At 42.3% G+C, this 23,552-nt stretch overlaps 1 protein-coding gene across 1 annotated transcript in view; it reads right to left on the bottom strand.

The window, feature by feature from the left end:
• The window catches only part of Dnah11 (dynein axonemal heavy chain 11), a 294,048-nt gene that overhangs the window by 54,562 nt on the left and 215,934 nt on the right, over positions 1–23,552 (bottom strand). Inside the window, exons 63-65 of the mRNA XM_051177827.1 lie at positions 22,644–22,814; positions 15,519–15,754; positions 14,005–14,127 (exon numbers count right to left, since the gene is read on the bottom strand). Coding sequence (XP_051033784.1) covers positions 14,005–14,127; positions 15,519–15,754; positions 22,644–22,814 — 530 coding nt within the window. The remainder of the gene's footprint in view (positions 1–14,004; positions 14,128–15,518; positions 15,755–22,643; positions 22,815–23,552) is intronic.

The raw sequence follows: 23,552 nt of genomic DNA, 5'->3' as shown, positions 1-23,552 counted from the left end.
TCTGTTGTGCAGTGCCTCTCCCCTGCCCACCCCCAAACACAGTGTTACAATGAAACTCATATGCAGAAGGACCTCTTAATCTGTGTTACAGTTGCTCATGGACGGCATTTTTTTTTTAACACCCTTTCAAGGAGTTAGCCACCCCTCTCCTTCTTGCTGGCTGAGATTGGATGGTTTAGAGGTAAGAGATTTATTAGTACAGCTCATAACGGAAATGAAATGATTTTTCCCAGGGCAAACACTGTGATCTAATGGGCTAGGACATATGAGTCAAAGACATTCTGGCTTACCTAGTGGAGTGGTAATTTTAGAGCAAGCTTAGTCCCTCTAGATTCTTTTTATGGACCCAAAGAGTCTATGACTTGCCTAAGGTCACTCTTGCCTGGCAAAGCTAGGTCTACGAGGATCCTGGCCTCTAGACACACAGTATAAAATCTGTTTTACTGTATCACATTGCAGGCTAATTTGTGTTCACAGAGGCTGCCTGCAGTGTCTCTGTCAACCTGTTTAGCCATTGATCTTAAGAGGACATGGAGGGTACAGCTGACTTGGGACCAACCTGAGGCAGCTATGGGAAAAACAGACACGGCTCAGATCACATGGCTTGCTGATCTTCAGTTAGAAATTCTGTTCTTTATGAAAGAAAATGGCTGTAATTACTCAAGTGCCCATACCTATTCTGGGATCTGTGATTTTTAGTAAGTTATTTATTGTATGAATTAATTTATACCTTTTAAAAATAAGTCACGGAATTTACATGGAAGTTACAGACCTCTGGCTCCCAGGAAAAGCAAAGGGTATTTAGTGGAATTAATGATTCTGACAATGATGATTATAGCAAATATATATTACCCAAATTCAGCTGTCATGGGTCAGGTTTGAATGAAGACCAGGTATACTAGGAATACTAGAATTCTTTCAAAGTTCATTCAAAATCCAGCCCAAAAGTGTTCTGGAATGAAAAGACAACTCATTACTCCAAGCTATGGAGAGTCACTGCTGTGGTGTTGGGATGCACATATCGAGAATCATGGCCAGTGTTTACTGGCTGATTTTCATAGCACTTCTGTTACAGCCCTGAACTCACAGTGGCTGCTACCAGACATCCCTAAAAGCTAGAGTCTGTGGTCTTCAAGAGACAGCACCCATGTCACCAAGGTGAGATCCTGAAAGTAGAGGTTAAAAATGTACAGTTTTCATAGCAAGGACCAGCGTGACAAGATATCCCTAAGGGTATAATAGTGGCACTCACCTCTTGACAATAACCAGCAGCTATCTAATTCATTAAGGCATGCTAGAAAGGAGGGAAATGATGCTTGGTACAAAAAAACCTAGCCAACTACCTGGGACTAGTAAGGGAGAACCTATCTACCTACTACTGCCATCACTCTACTAAACAAACGTAATTCCTAGCTGAAATCTACATACTTACTCTGAATCCTTGATGTCAGGTATCAGAGCCCAGAGAGAAGGCTGAGGTGTTGATCTAACCTATCAGAGTACGCCCTGGCTGTTGTGTTTTTCCGAGCATCCCTCCGTCTCTGTTACAGGGCCCTCCTGAATGACACATTTTGCTTCCTACCCTAAACTTCTTGCCTTTTCAACTACCCTTTACCTTCCTGGCCTCTTGGTCTGGTTATCCCATCTCCCCTCCCCTCCCTGCCCTGGCTTAAACTGGTCATGTCCACTCTGACTTCTGCCAGATGTCCCTGCGTCTCCCTTTTATTGGCAATAAACCTTCATATCCTTTATTTGTTTATTTCTTTTCTTCATTTACTTATCTTTATCACCAGATAAGTGTAGCTTCTATCACTCATTGGAGCAGCTTCTCTTTTTAACAGATGAACACCATTACAGAAAGCTATCATTGGCCAAAAGGCAAAACAAAACAAAAAACCACAATTGGTCATGGAGTGCACACTCGTACTGGAGCTCTCTAAAACTCAACTCCTACTGCTAAAGTTCAGGAGACATCACAGAAGACGGGGCAGAAAGATTTTTTTTTTTAAGGGCCAAAGAACCAGGAAATCTGCGGTGAGATTATATCTCCTAGAAATGACAGAACGTTTTTTCATTCACCATAGCTCAACAACATGGTTGCCCAACCCAAAACCTGAAGAAGTCAAGCTCCAATAGGCATGCTAACCTAGAGGTGGGAACTACAGAGACCTCCCATACATAGTCAGAGAGCCACAGGAAGCTGGGAATGCTAAGGGTGGGGGAAATAATTTCCCCCAGGTACCAAGTGGTCAGTTATGGACTCACCGGGTTCTATTTCTGTATGAGGCAAAATATGTGTGGTGTGTGTGTGTGCATGTGTGTGTGGAGAGAGAGAGAGATAGATAGATAGATAGATAGATAGATAGAGAGAGAGAATAACAAAGAAACTGAGACCATGAATTTGAGAGGACCTGGGTTTGGGGAGACCGGGGAGGGGCTGGAAGGATGACAGGGAAGTGGAAATGATACAAGTTTTGAAAGAGGACTCTTGGTTTGGGTGGTGGACAAGTGCATAACAACATATTGCTACTGAAAATGTAAACTCTAATGTGAGGCTTCCCATTTCAGTGCCAGATCTAAGTTGAATGGATTTTGTGCCTGATCAATTTTGGTGTGTGATGTTTTTAATTTATTTACACATTTTTTTTTTCTGAGACAGGGTTTCTCTCTATTGCTTTGGAGCCTATCTTGGAACTCGCTCTGTAGACCAGGCTGCCTTTGAACTCATAGAGATCTGCCTGACTCTGCCTCCCGAGTGCTGGGACTAAAGGAGTGCGCCACCAACGCCCAGCTCTATTTACAGATTGTCTTTAAAGAATAAGTTTTATAAAAGTATAAAAGAGAAACAAGATGAATATTACAGAGTATTCTAGACCATGCTCTCTAGAGCTACTGTGTCTTCTGAATTCAGTCTCCCTTCATCCCCAAGCCTTGTCCTTATCTTCAAATCAATGCCATCCCAAGTTTTGAATATAAATTATTCTCCTTCTCCAAAACAATTTTAAAACAAACAAATGAACAAAAAACATTTAGGGTTATTTTTGTTTCTATCTTCCTTCCTTCCTTCCTTCCCCTCCTTCCCTCCCTCCGTCCCTCCATTCCCTTTTCTTTTTCTTGTTTTGGAAACAGAATCTCCTAGTGTATCCCTGAGTGGTCTAAAGCCCACTGTGTAGACCAGGCTAGCCTGGAATTAACAGAGCTTTGCCTGCCTCTGCCTCCCAAGTGCTGACGTTAAAAATACCCACATTTACTGGAGCCATTCTCCAATCAGCACCTTACAGCTGAGATGCTGTTTTGAATGACAGAAACATATTTCTGATGTGAGCAGATATTCTTGGTGACAAAGCAAATGCCATCACTATTCTTAAGAGTCACCCCAAAACATACACAGAAAACAGCACAATCCGTTTAGAATAAAGATTACCTGCCTTCTATAGCAGGTAGGCTGTCCTCACTAAGAATGCCACAGGTGGACTCCTGCAAAAGGATTTGTAGGATTTGAGGTTTGGAGAGAAACTGCCCAAAGATACTGTGTAGTATTCTTTAGAATGTTCCTTTTCTAATTTGGACAATTCAGGTAAAGATAGAAGGTAGGTTTTACGGTAAATAAATAATAGAGACCCACTACTTGGCATAAAAGCACACTCCAGAGAAGAAATCAACTTTTCAATGGACATCTAAAAGCCTTCCGTCCACCCTGCTGTTTAAAATGAGCTCCTGCCTTACTGCTGAGAGTATAGCCAAAAAAGCTCAGGTGCGCTGAGCTGAACGCAGAGCCGTAACTTAGCAACCCCAGCAGGAAGGGCGGTGCTCCTTGGCCAAACCCGGTTTCTCCCCAAAGGCTTTGGCTGAAAGCCTCACAGCTGGCGAGCCCTCAAGGTGAGGAAGTCAGCCCCCTGGAGGAGCAGAAACGAGTTAATCTGCTGGCTCTTCTCACAAGTGAGTTCAGGTAGATGGCCAGCAAGTCCCTCTCTGTAAATGCTGACTTCAATGGGAATTTCAAAACGAAACAAAAAAGATGTTTCGGAACTCCAGATAACACGGTACAGAAGTACAAGAGGCAAAAAAGCAAGCTAAAAGAAACATTTCCTCCCTTGGAATAAATGCACATGCATGCGTGTTCTCTCTCTCTCTCTCTCTCTCTCTCTCTCTCTCTCTCTCTCTCTCCCCTCTCTCTCTCCTGCCATATTGAAATATATCATGGTGTAAAAAATGAGAGATTTTGAGTCTATTAATTTTGGATTTTTAGAGGAAAATAATCCAAAATTCTTTGGGTGTCTTTCTTTCTTTCTTTCTTTCTTTCTTTCTTTCTTTCTTTCTTTCTTTCTCTTTCTTTCTTTCCTTTCTTCCTTCCTTCCTTCCTTCCTTCCTTCCTTCCTTTCTTTCTTTCTTTTTAAATCTGTGGTAGGGTTTGGTAATCATTTTCAGATAAAATCTAAGAACCAGATCCCTCTATAGTCAGGCTTGCTTATCAGACCTTTATCACGACATTCTATATTTCCTTTTACGACCTGGACTAAGGTTAGGAATGGAAAAGTTGTGGTGTTTTTCCTGACAATAGAAACTTTATCTTGGCCAGGCAGTGGTGGGGCATACTTTTAATCCCAGCACTCAGGAGGCAGAGGCCGGTGGATCGCTTGTGAGTTCCAGGCCAGCTTGGTCTACAGAGCAAGTTCCAGGACAGCTAGGGCAATTGCACAGAGAAAACTTGTCTTGAAAACAACCCCCCGCCCCCCAAAAACCTGAAAACTTTATTTTGAATTTACAAAGTAGGGGAGACTTTTTTTGGAGAACAAGAATGAAGTCACACGGAGGATCTTACTCGAGACCTCTTCAGACAGGTCTACAATTAGCTATGACTTAATTATATCACACCACTAACAACATAATATTTAATAACCAGAAAGTCCAACAAGGCAATTCTTTGTAAGGAAAGCTGGTCATTATAAGACAAGTGTCAACAAAAAGGTTGTCTCCTTTTTTTTTCTGTATTGTTTTTGTAAAATGAAAATTTATTTCAAATAGCTACTGTATCTGTTAACTGATTCTGGGTCTCTTTCTAAGACAGACTAATATGTATGTATGTGTATATATATATGTATATACACACATGCATACATATATATATGGAATAAATGCAGAAAGAAATGAAAGTTATCTTTAAAAAATATTTATTTTCTGAGAAACAAATGAACATTCATCTTGCAGTGAGGTTACCCCAGGCAAGATTAAAGTTCAGAACTGACTTCCATAATACTTGTGGGGATTTGAAATATTAATTAAAGTGATATAATTTTATAAAGATGCTTCACAGCCCAGCAACTTCTCTAATATGTAAGCCAGTAAATTTGCTTTGGAAAAAAAATACATGTTGATAAATCTTCCCAGATATGTTTTCTGTCGATTGATATGTTAAGATATATTTTATATAAAATTAGGATTGTCTGGAGTTAGGTAGATTTAATTATTTGTAATTATCCAGCTGTTGACAGCCTATGGCCCTTTTATGGCAGGCATCTACAGTGTGGGTCAGGTTCAACTGTATATCTTCTCAAACACAGATTTAATGCACTATTGATGAAACCATTACTCGAACCAAATTAAAGTCTGGGCTGATGTATTGGTCCACAGGGAGCTGTCAGACATGAAAGGAGTAATTAGTATTCATTACTTCATACCCCACAACATTCCAATTTTTAATGAACTTCAACTTTTGGACTATGCTATATATCACAAACATTGCACATACATCTATTATTAACAAAAATAAGCTAACAGTGGTTTTTTTTTTTCCTTAAGGCCTTCCCCAAATAAACAAGTAAAATAAATGCAAACGCTATTAATAGTTGAGAACCTGGTGAGTACAGGATTGCTGTCTTACCCCACCTCAACCCACCCCCATTTTTAAACTTTTAACATGGTCTAGTCTTTGAAATACAAAGAGAAACAGAGGCTGACACATAAATAAGAAGGGTCAGAGAGCAAGATCCACTGGCAAATTTACAAACTTGTGAGAGGCCAAGGTGACGCCCACCCACAACTTCCTGGTCCTGTGGAGTTACAAACTCCGGGTCTCCCTTACCCAAACCACATCGGCTGTTCTGCCATTATCATTATTATCATTTTCTCACGTTATTTTTCCTCTCAGCTTTTATTTACTGAATTAAGCAAGTAAAAATAATTTTTACTCCTATCTGGTTTACTCTTTCTGTACTCCCTTCAAGCTTCAAATCTGTGGATTTTTTTTTTAAGTTCCACATTTAAAAATACGTGAGCTAAACAAAGGAACGAGAATTTATTCTGTTTTAAATATCTCATCAGGTAGAGACAACATGATTGCTGAACTATTAAAATTTGTTCTAAGAGCTGCTTAATCCTTCATTGGGAAAAACTGTTCTCAGAACATGGCGCCCATAGACTTTTCATTGCCCTGTAAGAGGAAAGAAGATGTAGGAGGTGGGAACTAAGAATACCAGATATAGAAATCTTTTAGATTATAAAAACAGCTGGAGTGGAGGATCCTGATCCTACTTTCTGAAAGACACCATTACTATTTAGGATCACAGAGCAAATAAGCTCTAAATACTTGGAAAAACAAGTTATATCTTTGGGTGGTGTGTGTGTGTGTGTGTGTGTGTGTGTGTGTGTGTGTGTGTGTGTGCGCGCACGCGCGCGCATGAGTGTGAGCATGCGTGTATGTTCTCATACACATGTGTATCTGTGTTCATGTAAACCACAGAAATCAACTTTTTTTCCTCAATAGCTGTTACTTTTTGAGACAATCTCTCTCACTGAACTTGCAGTTCATTGACAGTCTAGCCAACAATTCCATGGCCTCCTGCTCACGTGCCACTATACCTGGCTTTCATGGGCTTTGAAAACTGAATTAGGACCTTACATTTGCCCAGCAAGCACCTGACTGACTGAGCCATCTCCCCCAGACACATGGGCTTTTAAAGCTGACAGGACACATACTTTACAACACACCTTTCCATTCCCAGGTACAAACTCAGAAGAACCTTTCGCTGTGAAATCTGTACATGTGTATGGGAATGATCTATACTATTTGAAGTTGTGTGGCTTCGAATATAAAAAAAAATAGGCTAACATAAATGCCCTGCAATAAGAACTTCAAACTAATATGGGGGGGGGGAACCACAACATTGGAGATGTCAGTAATGAAAAAGGGAGCGGAGGGCATAGCTCAGTGGGAGGAAATTTGTTTAACATGCACAAGGTCGCGGGTCAGCACTAAAAAAGGGAGATAAAGGAAAAGAAACGGAATAAACTGGAACTAAAAGCAACAATATAAGTAAATCTTAGAACTCAATATCAAATAAAAAAAATCAAGTCCCATTTAAACTACACGTGGTATAATGAACTTTTTACAAAGTCCAAAATCAAGGGAAGCTAAGAAGTATATCATATAAGATCACACACGTACATGGCAAAATCACTGTAAGTAAAGTGATGAGATGATTATTGAAATGCAAAATTCTTGACTGCCCTCGAAAGAGGAGGCAAGATGGGACAGAAGGGGCCCCAAGTGGTTTGAGGGTCAGCAGTTATTCAGATGGCAAGCGCATACTGGCTATTATCCTTTTTAGATTCTGTATGCTACAAATTTTTGTATGTATTTAATTTTTTTTCTTTTATATGTACAAGGTTTTGCCCACATCTATGCCATTCTGTTGCCCATGGTGGAAACTAAAAGAGGGAGTCAGATGCCCTAGAGATGGAGTTACAGATGGTTGTGAGCTGCCATGTGGATGCTGGGAATTGAATCAGGTCCTCTGGAAGAGCAGCCAGTGCACTTAACCACTGAGCCATCTCTCCAGCTCATGTACTCCAGATTTTATAGTGTCAGCATTAAGTACTAAAATAAAAACAAAACCTTCCACTCCCTCTGGGAAGTGATTAAAGTGCCGTGGATCATTAAGATACCTCCCTTACCCCCAACCCTTTGCTAATCTGCCTCACAGTTCTCTCTGTTTCTTCGTTTACACTTCAAAAGACAATGTCCTGGCTCAGGAGTTCTGGCTCATAATCGGTTCATGCTCACAACCAGCCACACATCATTCTTACCATTGTCTGTTAAGTAGCCAAGGGAAGACTATACATTATTGAACAAAACAGCCGTGCCTTGCCTTAGGAGACTCCATTATACAAGTAGCTTTTGTCTAGGCTTTGAGTGAGAAGGATGACCAAAGACCCTGGGTATCCTCAGAAGCTGGGACTCTCTGGCCAGGTAATACTCATCCAGTACCGACTGGGAAAAGATTGCATTTATTGGGGTGTATTGCAAATGTAGAGGCACATGGGCATATCAAAATCACATTGGAGAAGCCAAGTTCAATAATGACTAAGACGAGGGTGTAACCCCCTCACCTGAAACCCTGTAAAGGGAAGTACACCTAATACTGTGAGGGCAGGACCCCACGGCAGCCTGCTATCTGGTACCTGGTACTGAGGTCATATAGTGAGTACTCCCTGACTGTCCCGGGAGCTAAGGGCTCAGCTACGTTCCCCACTGTTGGCACAACTTACTCAGCTGCCTGCCAGCCATTATCTGTTTGCCCATTTGCCCTTCTTGGCCTGGCCATGAACTCTTGCTTTGTTTCTAACCCATTTCCTGCTCTGGGCCCTGTTGGGCCTCTTACCAAGCATCTGAACTCTACAGCTGAACCCTCAACCTTTCCTCCAATGGGTCTAGGAGCAGCTCCTCCCCACAGCGGCCTTTGATGGGGATGTTCATCTGTATATATGCTTCTCTTATTGGTTAATGAAAAAAACAAACAACAACAACAACAAAAACACTGTTCAGCCAATGAGGCAGGAAGTAGGAGATGAAGAGAATTCTGGGAAAGGTAAGCAGAGCGAGCCTGCCACACAAGGAGTAACAACTTGCCATGCTGTGGTATTACCCGGTAAGCCACAGCCTCGTGGCAATACATAGATTGATAGAAGTGGGTTAATAATTAAGACAGAGCTAGCCAATGAGGAGCCCTAGCCACAGGCCAACAGTTTTATACTTAATATATGTCTCTGTGTGTTTATTTGGGGACTCTAGTCTCAGCCCACTTCTGAAAGCTCCTGGACTCTTCAGTCCTTCAAACTTGTGTTTGTTCAGCAACCCATGTGCATGACTGCAGATACAGTTACTGTGTGCTGTGTGATATGAGAAGTAGTATTAGTAAATAAGATTGGAACAAAAGAACTTGCATTCATTTCAGCCAAGCTATCAAGGGAGGCTGATTATATAACAAGTTGATGCCAGGGAAGCTGCTAAAATCTTGTAAATTTATCAGTTTTCAATACATTCTGACATCATGGAAAGACAAACACAGTCATCTACGTTTCTGATGTAATGCACTCATGACAATGTACTTCATTCTTTGATTTGTTTCTTTTCTTTTCTCACCCTATTGAAAAAAAAAAGTCACCAAAAAAAAAAAAAAAAAAAAAATGGGTGGCGGCAGTGGCGCACATCTTTAATCCCAGCACTTGGGAGACAGAGGCAGGTGGATCTCTGAGAGTTTGAGGTCAGCCTGATCTACAGAGCGAGTTCCAAGACAGCCATGGCTACATGGAGAAACTCTGTCTTGAAAAACAAAACAAAAACAAGAACAAAAACAAGACAAACAAAACCAAAAGCTTAAACAGTGTAAAGCAGGCTAAACAGCTCAGACTTTAAGAATCAAATTTAACAGGGATAAAGCTACAAGTCCTAATCTTATACAACCTGTTTTAACTTATTATACACTGTTAATGACAATTAAAACATGTAAGTTAATTATCAGCTTATTATAAACAGTTACAACCGTACAAGTTAATACCATAATAAACATACTCTCTAACATGTCCGTAACTATACTTACAGTCATGACTAATTACAGAAATAAACCTCATCTATATTATATATATATATATATATATATATATATACACACACACACACACACACACACACACACACGCATATTATGTTTTCAAAGTAAAGCCTTTGAAACAAGTAACTATAAACGGAGTTTGTCTAGTCCAGGTACACATTGATAGATAATGGCTCTCAAACTCCTCAGAGACCTGACGAATATGGCATTTAAAATGTTCAGTAAAAACTTCCTGCAACAACCTGAGACTCACAATCACCATCTCCTCCCCCGGCCGCTCACTCCCTCAACTCCCAGCTTACAAAGGACTCCTCATTCCCTTCCGCGTTCAGATTTTCTCTGCAAACAAACTTCTATGAAAAGCTCATCACATCCCTTCCCTGCCTCCCCAATCTCTCCACGCTTATTTCTTCCCTTCAGTGTTCCTCAGATCCTTTGTCCTCCAGTCCCAAACTCACAGAGGCCTCCTCCCCCATTCCTCTCATACACGAGAGGGCCCTCTGCCTGAACTTTTTATACAGATGGCTGCTCCTTCCTGTGGGACAGCCATGTCAGACTGACCTCTCCAATATCAATATTCATCCTCACCCTCTGGCTGCTGTCTTCTCTTGGCCACTGGCTCTCCAAAATCTCATTTCTTTTCTCACTCCTACTTTTCCTCTGCCCGAATAACTGCCAAACATCCACTGCCACCTGACTCCCCCAAACTCATTAACTGTCCAAAGACCCTGAACAAATCCTACACTCCCACATACAAGACCTAGCTAAGCCCAAGCCATCTCCTCTCCAACACTCATGCATACTCTCATGACCAAGCCCTCACTTGGGTCAAGGTCACTCTAAAACTCTCTCAGTGATGCTCCAGTAACCAAGGCTGAACCCCCCCCTCAAGTGACTGCTATTCCCCAGCCATTTGAGCTCCCTCTGGGAGCCAAAGGCGGATGCTCTCAACTTCTTCACCCAAATCTCAAAAATGTGCCACAGACCATCCCTCTCACCATTTAACAAAAACCTCCCCTATCATCTATGTTCCCCAAAATGTTTCAATTTCAGAGCCTACCTGAATATCCCAGAAAAAAAAAAACTATTCTGATGTAACAAGAGTCTCTCAATTTGTCCTCTTCCCAAAACAACCATATCTTGTTTTCAGACAACATTTGCTCCCCATCAACCTTACAGAGCCGATTTAAATTGTCCTGGCTCCTCTTAAGAACTCAGCCAGGCAGTGGTGACACATACCCTTAATCAGTCCTAGGACTAGGGAGGCAGAGGCAGGCAGATCTCGTGAGTTCAAGGCCAGCCTGATCAACAGAGCAAGTTTTAGTACAGGTTCTGTAATTACCGAGAAACCCTGTCTCGAAAAACAGAATTTAGAACCTACAAACAGACTCTAGACGAGTGTATGTTCCTGTCAACCAACAGTCTGTTTTCCTGCCTGTTGTCCATTCCTTCTGGTGAGATGTGCTCCCCCTCTGCCTGGTCCCAGGACTTCCTTCCCTACTGCCAGGACTATGAGCTTAACACTTTCAGATGTACATCCAAGAGAATTTTTATTTTTTCCCCAAACTCCTTAACTTCACCTCTGCCCCTAGTCTGTCTGTTCCAGAAGATTTCACATCAACTACAGACTGCTCCAGAAAGTCCAGAGCCAGCCCCAGCTGTCTTCAGAATCTACATCGTGGTTCAGCCTCACAGACTACACTGCCCTAGCCACAGATGGTCCTGCAGAACCTGGACGATGACTGACAGACACAGCCTGCTCTGTCCAACCTTGACCAGCGCCCAGCTTCCTGGGCCCTCTAAGCAACAATGCCCCAATGTTAGCAGGGAGCAGCCAGAGAGAATGATGCCCACTTACCCAACACTCTGCAACCCAAATAATAAAACAAATAGGCATGAGTGAAGGGACATAGCCATCTCAAGCATGTGGCTCCGGCAGGCATGGCCCTTCCTCCCAATCCCCTCTGCCTTGTTAGAAACTGTTAGATTACATTCTTGAAGCTAGCCCAGGGTTTATTCCCTTACTTAGCTGATTCTGCCTCCTGAGGCTGGTTATACATTGAAATCCAGCAATCAAAAGCCCTATTTGGTCCACCTAATGGAGTTCACATTTTACCTTTTATAAGCCGCTGTTTGCCTATGGGTCATGTCTGTTTCCTTTCTGTCCAGAGACAGTCCTTGTCCTCAAGGACAAATACCCCTGCCTCTCTCCCTCCCTCTGAGACAAATACTGTCCTTTGTGTTGAGACCTTGGCCTTGGGGGTCCTGCCCTGATACTTTCCCTTTCACTCCCGATCAGACTAGAATAGACAAAGTTTTGAAGCATGTTTCATCTAGTACTTCTACTCCAGTGCTAGCTTCCAACAACAAGCTTGTGCACAAGCCTCCAAGACTCAGATTTTCCAAACACTTATGTGACAGAGACCCATCAGGTTTTTCATACATAAATTGTTCTGCTTCGAGTTAATGTTAAAACTCAGAGAATACACATTTCACTGACAAAAATTTTAGGTCTTCATAATAGAGCCAGCGCCTTTAATAACAAGGATTTCACTTCAGCGACATCTGAGATTCTGTACTGTACTTTTAACACATCAGACAAAGCTACAATTATATTTGTGTTGGGAGTTACAGTTTGTCAGGTGGCTTATTAGATTTTTTTTTCCTGAATGTATGTCTGGGTAAATTTTGGTTTATTAAACAATTATGAGCTGTCAGTCACTCTAACTTGATGTACTTGTGGAGCTGTATAATAAATACCATAGGAACTGACTAGAGACTAAGAGTCAGTCACCCTTACTTAAGTCGGCCCACTTCCACTTTCAGGAGAAAGCCAGTGATGGAAAAGGAAACAAACACCTAAGAGACAGAGTGGGAGGCAAAAAGAATTTTGGAGAAGTTTTAAAATTATACCCCAGTGAGGGAAACGAGTGAAAATGGAAATAAAAAGTTTACTCAAAGAAGTAAGTTTAGTAGTGGTTTATGTGTTTATCTGTGCACACGCATGTGTGGAACTGTCTATAACTCTGTCTCAGTGCATGTGTGGAGGTCAGGGGCAGGTGACCTTCCACCGGGTTCAAGACAGGCATATTGTTGTTATTCTTTACTGCATATACCAGGCTGGCTGGCCTTGGAGCGCCTGTGAATTCTCCAGCCTCCCACCTCACAGTGGAAGGTCTGGCGTTATAGACAGGTGACACCACATCCCATTATATGTGGGTGATAAATGTGGATCCCCATGCTTACATTGCCAAGTCCCCATCCTCAAGGACAACTTTCCACTAAAGAAGCCCAGTCCCCTGGCCCCATCCAGGCTTGATTAAAGACGTAACTCCTGTTTCTGACTAGTGTAGAAGAGTAACAAGAAGATTCGCTGGAAGTGGTTTTGATGCCCCTGGGTGAATGTTCTGGAACATGTAATATCCCAAGAGGAATGGAGCCATTTGGACAGTTACAAGTATGACTAGGAAGGAGACAGAGAACAGTCCCCTTTGATAGTAATCTACCAACAAGGTGGTGTGGGGATCTTGAGATAGACTCTCTTTTGAATGTGCGTGCAAGTGTATGTTTGTGTGTATATGTAAGTATTCATATGTGTATGTGTTAGTGTATGTGTGCATGCATGTGTGTACATGTGTATGCATATATTAAATATACTAGAAAAGAGATAGCTTAGCAAATCTACTTTTTTTTAGATGTTATTACCAGATGCCAGTCACACTTAAAGTCTATTTTGAGAATATACTAAGTAAACACAAGAGATATGAAAAAAAAAAAGGCAGACTTAGAGTGTTTTGAAGTCAGAGAGTAAGCCCTGTAAATTGAGCACAGGGGACTAACCTCAAACGTACAGTAACGTACAGTATATTCTTGGTCTAGGATTGAGGAAGTAGATACACAAGGGGAAATCTGCCAAATGGAATGAGGAGTGAGTCTGACTTATCTGAGGCCGGTTTGGCTTTAGGGTACAGTTGTGATGGAATGGGGTTCAGAAATATCAACAAGTAGATGCCAGCGGATGCTGTCTGTGTATGAGGCCAAGAACCAGAGACAACAGCCGAGTCATTTGGTGCAAGGCATAGTTAAAACAAACAAACAAACCCACAACACTTACTTCCCTTTCTTAATGGTGTTCCTGCCGAGCAGAGGACCGAGGATTGGATCCACAGTTTCCTTGAGGTTTTCAATTAGGAGGACATCACCAAAGGCCAGGGCTGTCTCGATGGCATTTAAAAACCTTCAAGCGCAGCCAGAATAGAGACGGTAAGATGCAAAGCAGCACAGGAAAATGTCCAAAACCACACGATTAAATTATATTTTATGTATCTGTTTTAGATGAACTTAGAGGAAACTTCAATAACACAGCATCACACCAGATATTAGGGGTCACACTTTGAGAGAAAATTTGCCGTCAAATAGAAATTAATTGCTTCTGATAATAATCAGTGTTTGAAATAACTATAAATGACCTAAATATCATAAATTCACGTTTACTGCATTTGCCCATTTAGAATAAACAAAACTAAATGACTGGTTTTTATCAAACTTTTAGACCTCTGTGTGTGTTTGTGTGTGTGTGTGTGTGTGTGTGTGTGTGTGTGTGCATGCTTGCTTGCTCCTGCATTCACGTGTCAGAACACGTGTGGAGGCCAGAGGTCAACTTTTGGGACTGTATCTCAGGAGCTATCTACCTTGTTTGCGACAAGCTCTCATTGACTTGAAACATGCTGGCCAGCAAGTCCAAAGGACGGGCACGCCTTCTTCTCCCCAGTGCTGGGATTGCAAACCACACCTAGCATTTACTGGGTACTGGAGACTGAGCTCACGTCCTCAAGTTTGCAGAGCAAACACTCGACTGACTGAGCCATCTCCTCAACCCTTGGTCTTTAGACCTTCAAGTCCTATAAGATGAGAAACTGTTCTGTGATTTCAAGTCTGCTCCTCAAAAAGAATCTCTCCCTATCCAAAGTGATCTTTCAGATTAGCAGGGTCTATGTCTCATGGCTGCAGAAACCCCTCACTTTACCATGTGTACAAGGGCAGGGGAGGGCCTGAAGCAGTAGGTTAAAAAAAAAAAAAAAAAAAAAAAAAAAGACCCATTCAATACTGAATGAAGGCCAGCTGTGAGCTCACAGCTTTCTACTGTTTAGACCCCAGTGCTGCACGACACAGTGACATGGCGCCTAAGCAGACTCAACTTTCAAAATCGAACAGTGTAACTCGTCTAGGAGATTGGGTACCCAATATGGGAACCTGTAGCCATGTTAGCATCCTCCCTAGGCAAAGAACACACTTAGGTCTGTGATTGTAGACAGCGTTGGCCTACAAGCACAATCCTTCTTTCGCCATATACCCAACACTCCGGAGAAGATCTTAGCCTTAGGAAATTAATGCTTTTTCAATCTCAGATACAATGTGGACTTTTTTTCCAAACCCTTAAAATAATTGGATACTACCTAACATGAGTCTCTTTCAACGGAGATTCTTTGTAAGAAATATGAGTTAGAAAATTGACAAGTGGAACCAAACTGTAATGCTAAGAGGTAGAAAGTCAAGGCTTTGTCAAGATCAGATCCACTTCAGAGCAGGTTAGCAACAAAGACAACTGCCTGCATCAGGACCACATACCCTTTCTGGCCCAATTGTGTGACTTTCAGGTCAGGCCCATACTTATTCTTGATCCACTTAATTCCCTGTTGCTGAGGATCTATCATCAAGGGCCAGCGCTCGCAGTGTGTTAGGATGGTGGCATTTTCAGTTGACATCCTGTCATTGGGTAGCCCTTCGTTATTCCAGGTGGCAATTGTGGCGTCATCTGTCAGCATGGCAATCGAGTCCAGGCCTTCTCTAATCGGGATGGAAACCTTTGAAATCAAAGTTGAATGAGATCAGCTAGCAGAGTGGCAGAGGAGAAAGTCTGATTGTGGTAGACAAGAAAATGAGCCCAAAGCCAAGAGGAAAATGAAGTCAGGGGAACACACATGGATTTTCTGCAGACCCCTCAAAGCCAAATGCAACTCGCGTTGTGAAATAGTGGGACACAGACCTTTTCAGAATCCTGCGAGCTGTGGACTCAGGACCTGGTTTATTAACTGCATCCATGTAGCTTCTGTTAATGGAGTCTGTGCGGTTGGTTGACGCCCTGCCATCCTTCACCCAAATGAGCGAGATGGTAGCCTTTCAGGGATAAAGCCCTGCATGTCCCGTTTCAGCCTCTGAATCCATTCTGACACTTTCCTGACAGCCCTTCCCAGGTTTCCCTTAGGATCTTAGTCTTGTACGCCCATCTACTCGTTTTAGCCAAAACCCATCAGCTCTCAAACCCAGGATGTCTGCTACAGTAAAACAGGAACTTCAAACAAATTCCTCAACAGGCTACCTTCTTTAGCCCCAGTGATTTGGCTTCAACTGCTATTAATACATTTTAAACCATTTTCTGCTGTGTAGCTTCATCCACCATGAGTGTAGGCCAGGCGCTAACTTTAAGGGTTTTCTGAAGTGGAGACACCACTTTCTGAGTACTCCCATCACTGCAAGAGGAGTGTGGGAAGGAAAGGGTGGCCATTTTTCTTCTCTGTAGGTCACCTCAACCACTACCCTTCCACCCTTAGCTGAAACATTAGCTCTGTGCAGTCCTCCATCTCTTCACCTTAAATGATGACTTCCCTCTGGCCCTTTTCACCTACGTTTTGCTATTAACTCTCAAGCGCATGCCTTGAAGGAATCAACTCTCTGTTCATGCTAGCATCCTGGGAAAGGCATATAGGGACAGAAAGCTGATGCGTATCCTCCTCTCTGGCTTTCTCTACATATACCCCTCCATGCATGGTAACACCATACCTTTAGTGTAGGACTGCAGTTACTGCTCTAGACCTTAGTCCCTGAATTTCAAAGCTAACCCTCTTCCGTATACTTCAGCATCCTTAGGACATCCAGCCATTACCCTACCAGGGTTTTCTTTTTCATTATGGTAAATGATGCGCAACATAAACACTGCCATCTTAAATACGTATAGTTCAGTAGCAATAAGTACTCACAGTATTGTGGAGCCATCACCCTCCTCCATCTGCAGAGCCTTCTCATCCTCCCAAACTGAATCTCCTATCTATTCAGAAAATCCCCCAAGTAGCATCTGCTACTTGTCTGCCATTACGAGTCTGACTTTTCTATCTCACACAAGTGGATTCATACATCATTTCTTCTCACGCCTGACACTTTTCTGTCAGAACCATGTCTCCCAGGCTTATCCATGCTGAATCAGATTTTCGGCTTTCTATTAAATTGTATTCAATTCTATGCCTATGCCACATGAAAAGAAAACCCACCTACCTGTCCCTGGACACTGGGGTGCTTCCTCTCCTTGGCTAACATCAGCAATGCTTCTAGATAACCGAGCATACAAACATCTGCAGGAGTCTTTGCTTTTGTTCCTTGAGGGTATATATTCATGGGTATGGCTATAAAGTCATAACTATAATTATATTAAATTTTTGAGGTATATTACTATATATTATCTACTTTCAGCTAAACTCAGCCTACAATATACCTCTCCTGTTTTAATTTCCTTCTGCCATTCCTATGGATTTCCTGCCTCCTTCACTTCTGGCTATCTGCCTGAAAACTTTGTGTCTGGCTGGATCTAGTATCTCCTGTCTTCTCATGTCACACCTAGACTTTGAGCATTGCTGATGCAAGCTTCATTATGGTGACTATAGTCATGATAAATATAGACATATGTTCCCTTGGAGACTTCCTACGCCAGGATAAAATTCAAACCATTGTTCATGATGGAAAATAGTGGGGGTTGGTGTTAAAACATGTGTCCTTGTAAGTTTTGTACCATTCATGTCCACTATGATGTTTAATGTCATCTATATAACAGAATTACCGGGAGGTTGGGTGGGAGACTCATCACACCTCCATATCAGAATGATGAATCAATTCATCTACATCTATGTTTCCCTTTAACACCTAAACAATTAAATCCTCAAACTACCTGGGATACTAATTGGGATTGCTTCCTGGTACCACAAAACAAATAAACAAGGACCATGCTAAAGGACAGAGGCATGCTGGGAGATGGGGTTTTATCACATCTAGCATCTTAGATAACCTTAAGAGAACCAAGAGTTGATGGGATGTCCTCAGAGAAGATGCTCCTAGGCAGAGGAGGAAGGTGGTGCAAAGGCCTGAGGCTGAAACACCCGGAACATTGAGGAGGTGGCTGGAGTGACAGAGACAGAAGAGGAAGGAAATCAAAGTGAGATCAAGTGAAAGAACAGATGACAGCCGTAAGGGTTTGAAGCTTTTGTGGAATATTGTGGATTTTGTTCTGCACGCAGTAGAGGAGGACTCATGGGGTTTAAGAAGAAAACCAGCTTTCATTTTTGAGAGCTCAGCCTGGGTATGTTCAGAGGCAATTTAAGGGACAAACAACATATGTAGACTTGGGAAAAGGTGTTTGGGGGCACGTATTGCAATCCGAGAGAATGTGATGGCTTGGGCCGAGATGGCAGCACTCAGATTCTCAGTATATTCTGAATGAGCGTCTTTGGCTGTCTGTTCGCCAACCTGAAATTATGTCCTCCTCTGCCGGGGGACCACGATGATGATCGGAATGAGTGTGTCAAGGGAAACGATGATGTGCTGCTGTTCTCAAAAAGAGCACCTTTGTTTTCTAGGACTGAAGACACATGGCACAGGTTTCTAGATTCTGGGAAAAAGACCCAGGAACTCTCTAAACGTAGACAGAGGCCTGATGAGCCAAATCAAGATTTCCCATTTCTCAACTTTTATGGAAATCAGTTGTCTTATGGTTGATGGGAAAGCAAAAAGACTTCTTGTGAAGCAATTGGCATATGAGAACACTAACACTGCATGCCAGACTGCCACCTGTCCCTTAAACAAAAGGTGATATTAAGGATTACAACTACCTCTATGCTGATATTGGCCCTTTGTGTACTCAAGGCTTAACTCAGGCTACTGCAGACAATGCCTCAACTACTGTCATTCAACAAGGAAAAAGGAATGAGTAATGATAAATAGCCCAACTCTGTATCAAAAGTTTGCTGTTAATGCTTTAAAAAGAGCTAAAGAGCTGTGTACTCTTGCTTTTATTATACATTATATGGAAGATAATTCTGCTTTCTACAAAATAAAAATAGTGAGCTAAAGGATTTGTTTCCATAATAAGAACTGCATTAACTTCAAATTTGTATTCCTCATTCTAAAATTATTAAATTTTTCATTTACTACTTTAGATGACTTAGGAATGGCTTTTGTTATTTTATACCCCTGAAAAATAGTTAAAAACTGACCATGCTCCTGCATACATGGCCAAGCCTTTTCAAGAACTTTGTCAAAAGTTTGATGTAACCATCACCAAAGGCATTTCATGTAGCCCTTACAGTCAATCTTTTGTGGAAAGAGCTAGTGAACAACTTTAATATATTTTAAAAAGTAAGGGTGTGTGCGTAAGGTGGTATGAATACTCCTCACAACGTTTTATATAAAATGTGGGCAAGGATGGCATTGCTGGTGCAGAGCACGGTCGGGGACCCTCTGAAGAAATTCAGGGTCGGTCACAGTTCTTTGGAGAGACATCATGTCTAGCCAACCGAACGGCCCAGCTCCAGTAACTCAGTGGAGACGAGCCTGCGCTTGTGTTTTGTCCTAGGGGAAGCTGAGGTGTAGTGAGATAGTCCTTCTGTGGCACTGACCACACCCATTGAGGGGTGGAGCCATGGGCGGAAGTGACCTGTGGAAGGAGGTCGGAGGGGGCGAGGAAAGGCGCTCTCTTTCTGGCATCACGCCTGAAATACTGACTTAACCCATGGAGGATGGGCAAAGAGGTTCCAAAGTAGCTACAGAGGCTACGTCCGAAGAGAGGAAAATGGAACAGCATGGCCATCAGACCATTGAAAGCGAAAGAACGGAGAGAGCTTCCCTACCAGAAACGACTCAGACAAAGTCATCAATGTCTGAAGGAAAAGAGTACCTCGGAGGGAAAGATCTGACTGTTTGCTATCTTGTCTCTGCGCAATGCATCTGCTACGGCTGAGACACACATGGGTCTTACGTTCCTGATCCTCGCGAGCTTCACTTTGTTAATTGGGGAGAGAATAACATTCCTGTTTGTGTCGATAACTCTGAGATCTTGTGTGCATCCACTGCTCCAAGGATGGTCACATGAGAATTTAAACACTGATGGTCAAGGCTCACATGACGAGATATTAACTGCTCAGCACTCAAAGTTAGGTACGTTACCCTTTGCCCAAAGCTCTTATTTCCACCTTTTCCAGATATTCACTGTTGTGGGTATTCCCACACAGTTAAAAACAGAAATATGGCCCAGCTTTTACTGGTAGGAACTTTAAGAAATGCTGGGAAGAGTGACAGATTCAACGTATCACTGGAATTTCACAGCCCACAGGGTCACAACATTTGTAGAACACACATTCTACCCCCACCCCAAAAGCAGGTAACTACTTCCTGAGGTACTCTTACTATTACCTTATTAACTTTATTTTTTTTTAAATTTCCCCAATGGGAACCTATTATTTGAGCTTACTGGCATTTTCAGGATGCTCGCCCCTACATGTGGCCATTGTCCTGTCCCATATGGTATAAAAACCTAGACTACTGGGTACCAGGATAAGATTTTTTTTCAGACATTTTTCTAAGTAGTTGCCTGAATCTCCAGACAAGGAACAGCAGAAAGGATTTCTGATGCCTTGCAGGGGGCATGGATCTTCGTTCCTGGCAGCATAGTGTTCTTGAATCTACAGCTGTACTTATGATGTTTTTTTTTCTTTTCATGCTTTTCTTGGGATATCAATGACTCCAAACAAGAACTGACTATCCTAAAGTTTAAAAAATAAGAAAGGGGGAGATGTTGGAACATTGTCAAAAGAATGACACATGGTGAACAATGCCTTGGGGAACTGTGAGACAGATTTCAGGAAAAAAGGCGGAGAGCCTTTTACCTCAGGTGCACTTTGTTCGCTGGATTGTTCTTGGATGTGATTTCATGCCTCCTGGGACAAATATTTATATTCGGCTTATAAGACACATTTATAATCATTGGATGTCAAAAATACAGCTATAGAACTGGTCAGTGTACTTTCAATGTAGCTGTGGTCTTCTGCCTTGCGTTTGTGCTTTCCCAGATATAATCTACGCCAGGCACTGTGTTTAAGCTGGTCTATCCTGAGGAAAGTTCTGGGAAAGAGCTTTGCTCCATTAATATTTAGTTATTAATGTGCTTACTGACATTTATTTACATATTCTACTAACTCAAACAACCTTCCATGGATCATTGCTTTCTTTATTTCACCCCTGCATAAAAGTACACCGAAGTGGAAGTAAGGCTGCCTACAGCTTTAGATTGTGACTCGCTCCGTTCTCTCAGGTCTTCAGATCCCGGGTGCAGCGGACGCGATCTGCACAAGTTGACAGACTCAGGATAAATGTTGGAAGAAGGGGAACATGGAGGCGATAGCAGGGAGCTGCCAATAAGCACACAGCAAGGAGGCAGAGGCAGGTGGATCTCTGTGAGTTCAAGGCCAGCCTATTCTACAGAGTCTGTGAATTCCAGGACAGCCAAGGCTACACAGAGAAATCCTACCTGGAAAACAAGCAAACAAAGAATATTCTTTACTAATAACTATGAGTGCAGAGAGCAGCACTGTCAGTCTGCAGTAGTCGCAAGACGGCTTGGACATTGCACAAGAAGAGTCAAGCGCGGAGCAGGCAAGACAAAGAAAATATAAAGAGAAGAAGCAGACAAACAGACAAGGGCCACTATAGAAACCCACAGTGCTCTAAGAACTGAACAAAATTAGCAGGTGAATTTAACCAGGTCCTTGATAACATTTAAAGAGCAACCCAGACATTTAAACAGTAACACACATAATCCCATTAAGAAGTCTTCAGAATAAAAGCAAGGTTTGAGGTTATAGGCGAGTGATGAAATTTAGTTCCAATGGGATTTTTTTTCCATGAAAATGATGAATTATGCGTTTTTAGTGATGAGCTTTCCCTAAAACATTGATTTCATTTAAACTGCAGACAGACTCTCCGCTGGCATGTACTTAAGTTGTGAAAACAACTACTGTGAAAGCTGAGGCATAATTGCCTTGTGGGGAACATTAATGCACAGAGGGCAGGGGCTGTCTTGCCATTCGCAATGGCAGTGTTATAAGAAGACTGTAGTCTGGACATACATCAGGTGTGCTGACTCCCTGCTCCATTGTGGGAGTCATTTAAAATTCTGGGCTTCTCTGTTTTCTCAACCACACACCAGGAGATCTTAAGCCACAGGATTTCAAATATTTCAGCTCTTTGATTTTATGTCACCTATGGGTTTCAGCATTCAAATTTATGATGAGCTTTTTTTTTTTTTTTTTTTTTTTTTTTTTAAATGTCATTTTTACAAAATGCCGCACTTCAATTTGAAATAAATCTCGGGGAAAAAATCATTAATAAATATCAATATTAGTAAGAAAACAAAACACTTCATGCCACTCAATAACCTAACAAATCTGGTTTTGTTTCCTATTGTCTTGCAAAAATGTACCCTCTAACCACGGAGTCTATACACCTACACCTCCAGGTACAGATCATCATTAAAAATGAGATAAATAAGCAAGACATTACAGACGTCGTTAGGAAGGTAGCTGGCATACACCCAGGCCACTGATGGCATGTGTGTGCACCTCTTTCCCGACGTTGGCAGTGAGGGATGGGCCTCACCTTCTGCTGAAGGAAAGGAGCCCACTTGCAGTCCACCAGCTCCCGGCGATACCGTCTCGTGAAGGGCCCGGCGTAAGACACAAACGCTGCTGTAAGCAGGACATCTCCACACAGCGTCTTCTCTTGAGTTTCGAAGGACTTAATGGACTGACCCCACCGAATCTTCTCTGACTGAGGGATGGAAATTACCCATATGTGATTACAGGGTGAGCATCGCCTCGGCAAACGCTCCGCGCGGTCACCTGACAGCACAGTTCAAGGCTACGGCCTCCTGCACCAGCTCTAGGAGCATGGAGAAGAAATGGGTGAGGTGACTGCTGTAATCTTCTGCACGCCTGAAACCCATCATCAACACGCAGGCAGCTCTCCCATGCTCTCCAGCCAAGCTCAGTAAGTATCGCATGGCTCTCGAGCCCGTTCACACGTCCTTTTCACTTGTTGCGCTAACTCTTTAGTCTCGAGTGGGGCCCTTCTGGAGAGGTCGATCAATTGCCTGCCCGTCCCTCTGGGAGAACAGAGCTAAGACTTGCTGCTACAAATAAGCGATGCTAGGATTTTAATTTTTAAGTAGGATGTCGCTAGATAACCCTGGCTGGTCTACAATTTGCTATGCTTCTACCTCAGTTTCTCCAGTGCTAGCTGTAACACCGTGCCTGACTGCTGAAAACCTGATGTCAGTCTGGCTAGTCTCCATCCTCCCCCACGCCCTTTTTTTTGGCAATAGCACCATACTGTTTCAACCGTTATTATTATTTTTTTTCCTTAATATACTGGCTATGGGTTGATCAGATCAGGAAAATCACCAAACATCATTCATGTTAATTAAAACATAAAGCTTACATTGAATTCTGTTAATTAAAGGATGATTTCAGTGGTAACCAAAATTTGGGCCAGTTTTCTGATCATGAA

Source organism: Phodopus roborovskii, unplaced genomic scaffold (assembly GCF_943737965.1).
Source record: "Phodopus roborovskii unplaced genomic scaffold, PHOROB, whole genome shotgun sequence".
NCBI lineage: Eukaryota > Metazoa > Chordata > Mammalia > Rodentia > Cricetidae > Phodopus > Phodopus roborovskii.
Note: the sequence above shows the minus strand (reverse complement) of the source record. Positions and strands in the feature narration are given on the sequence as shown.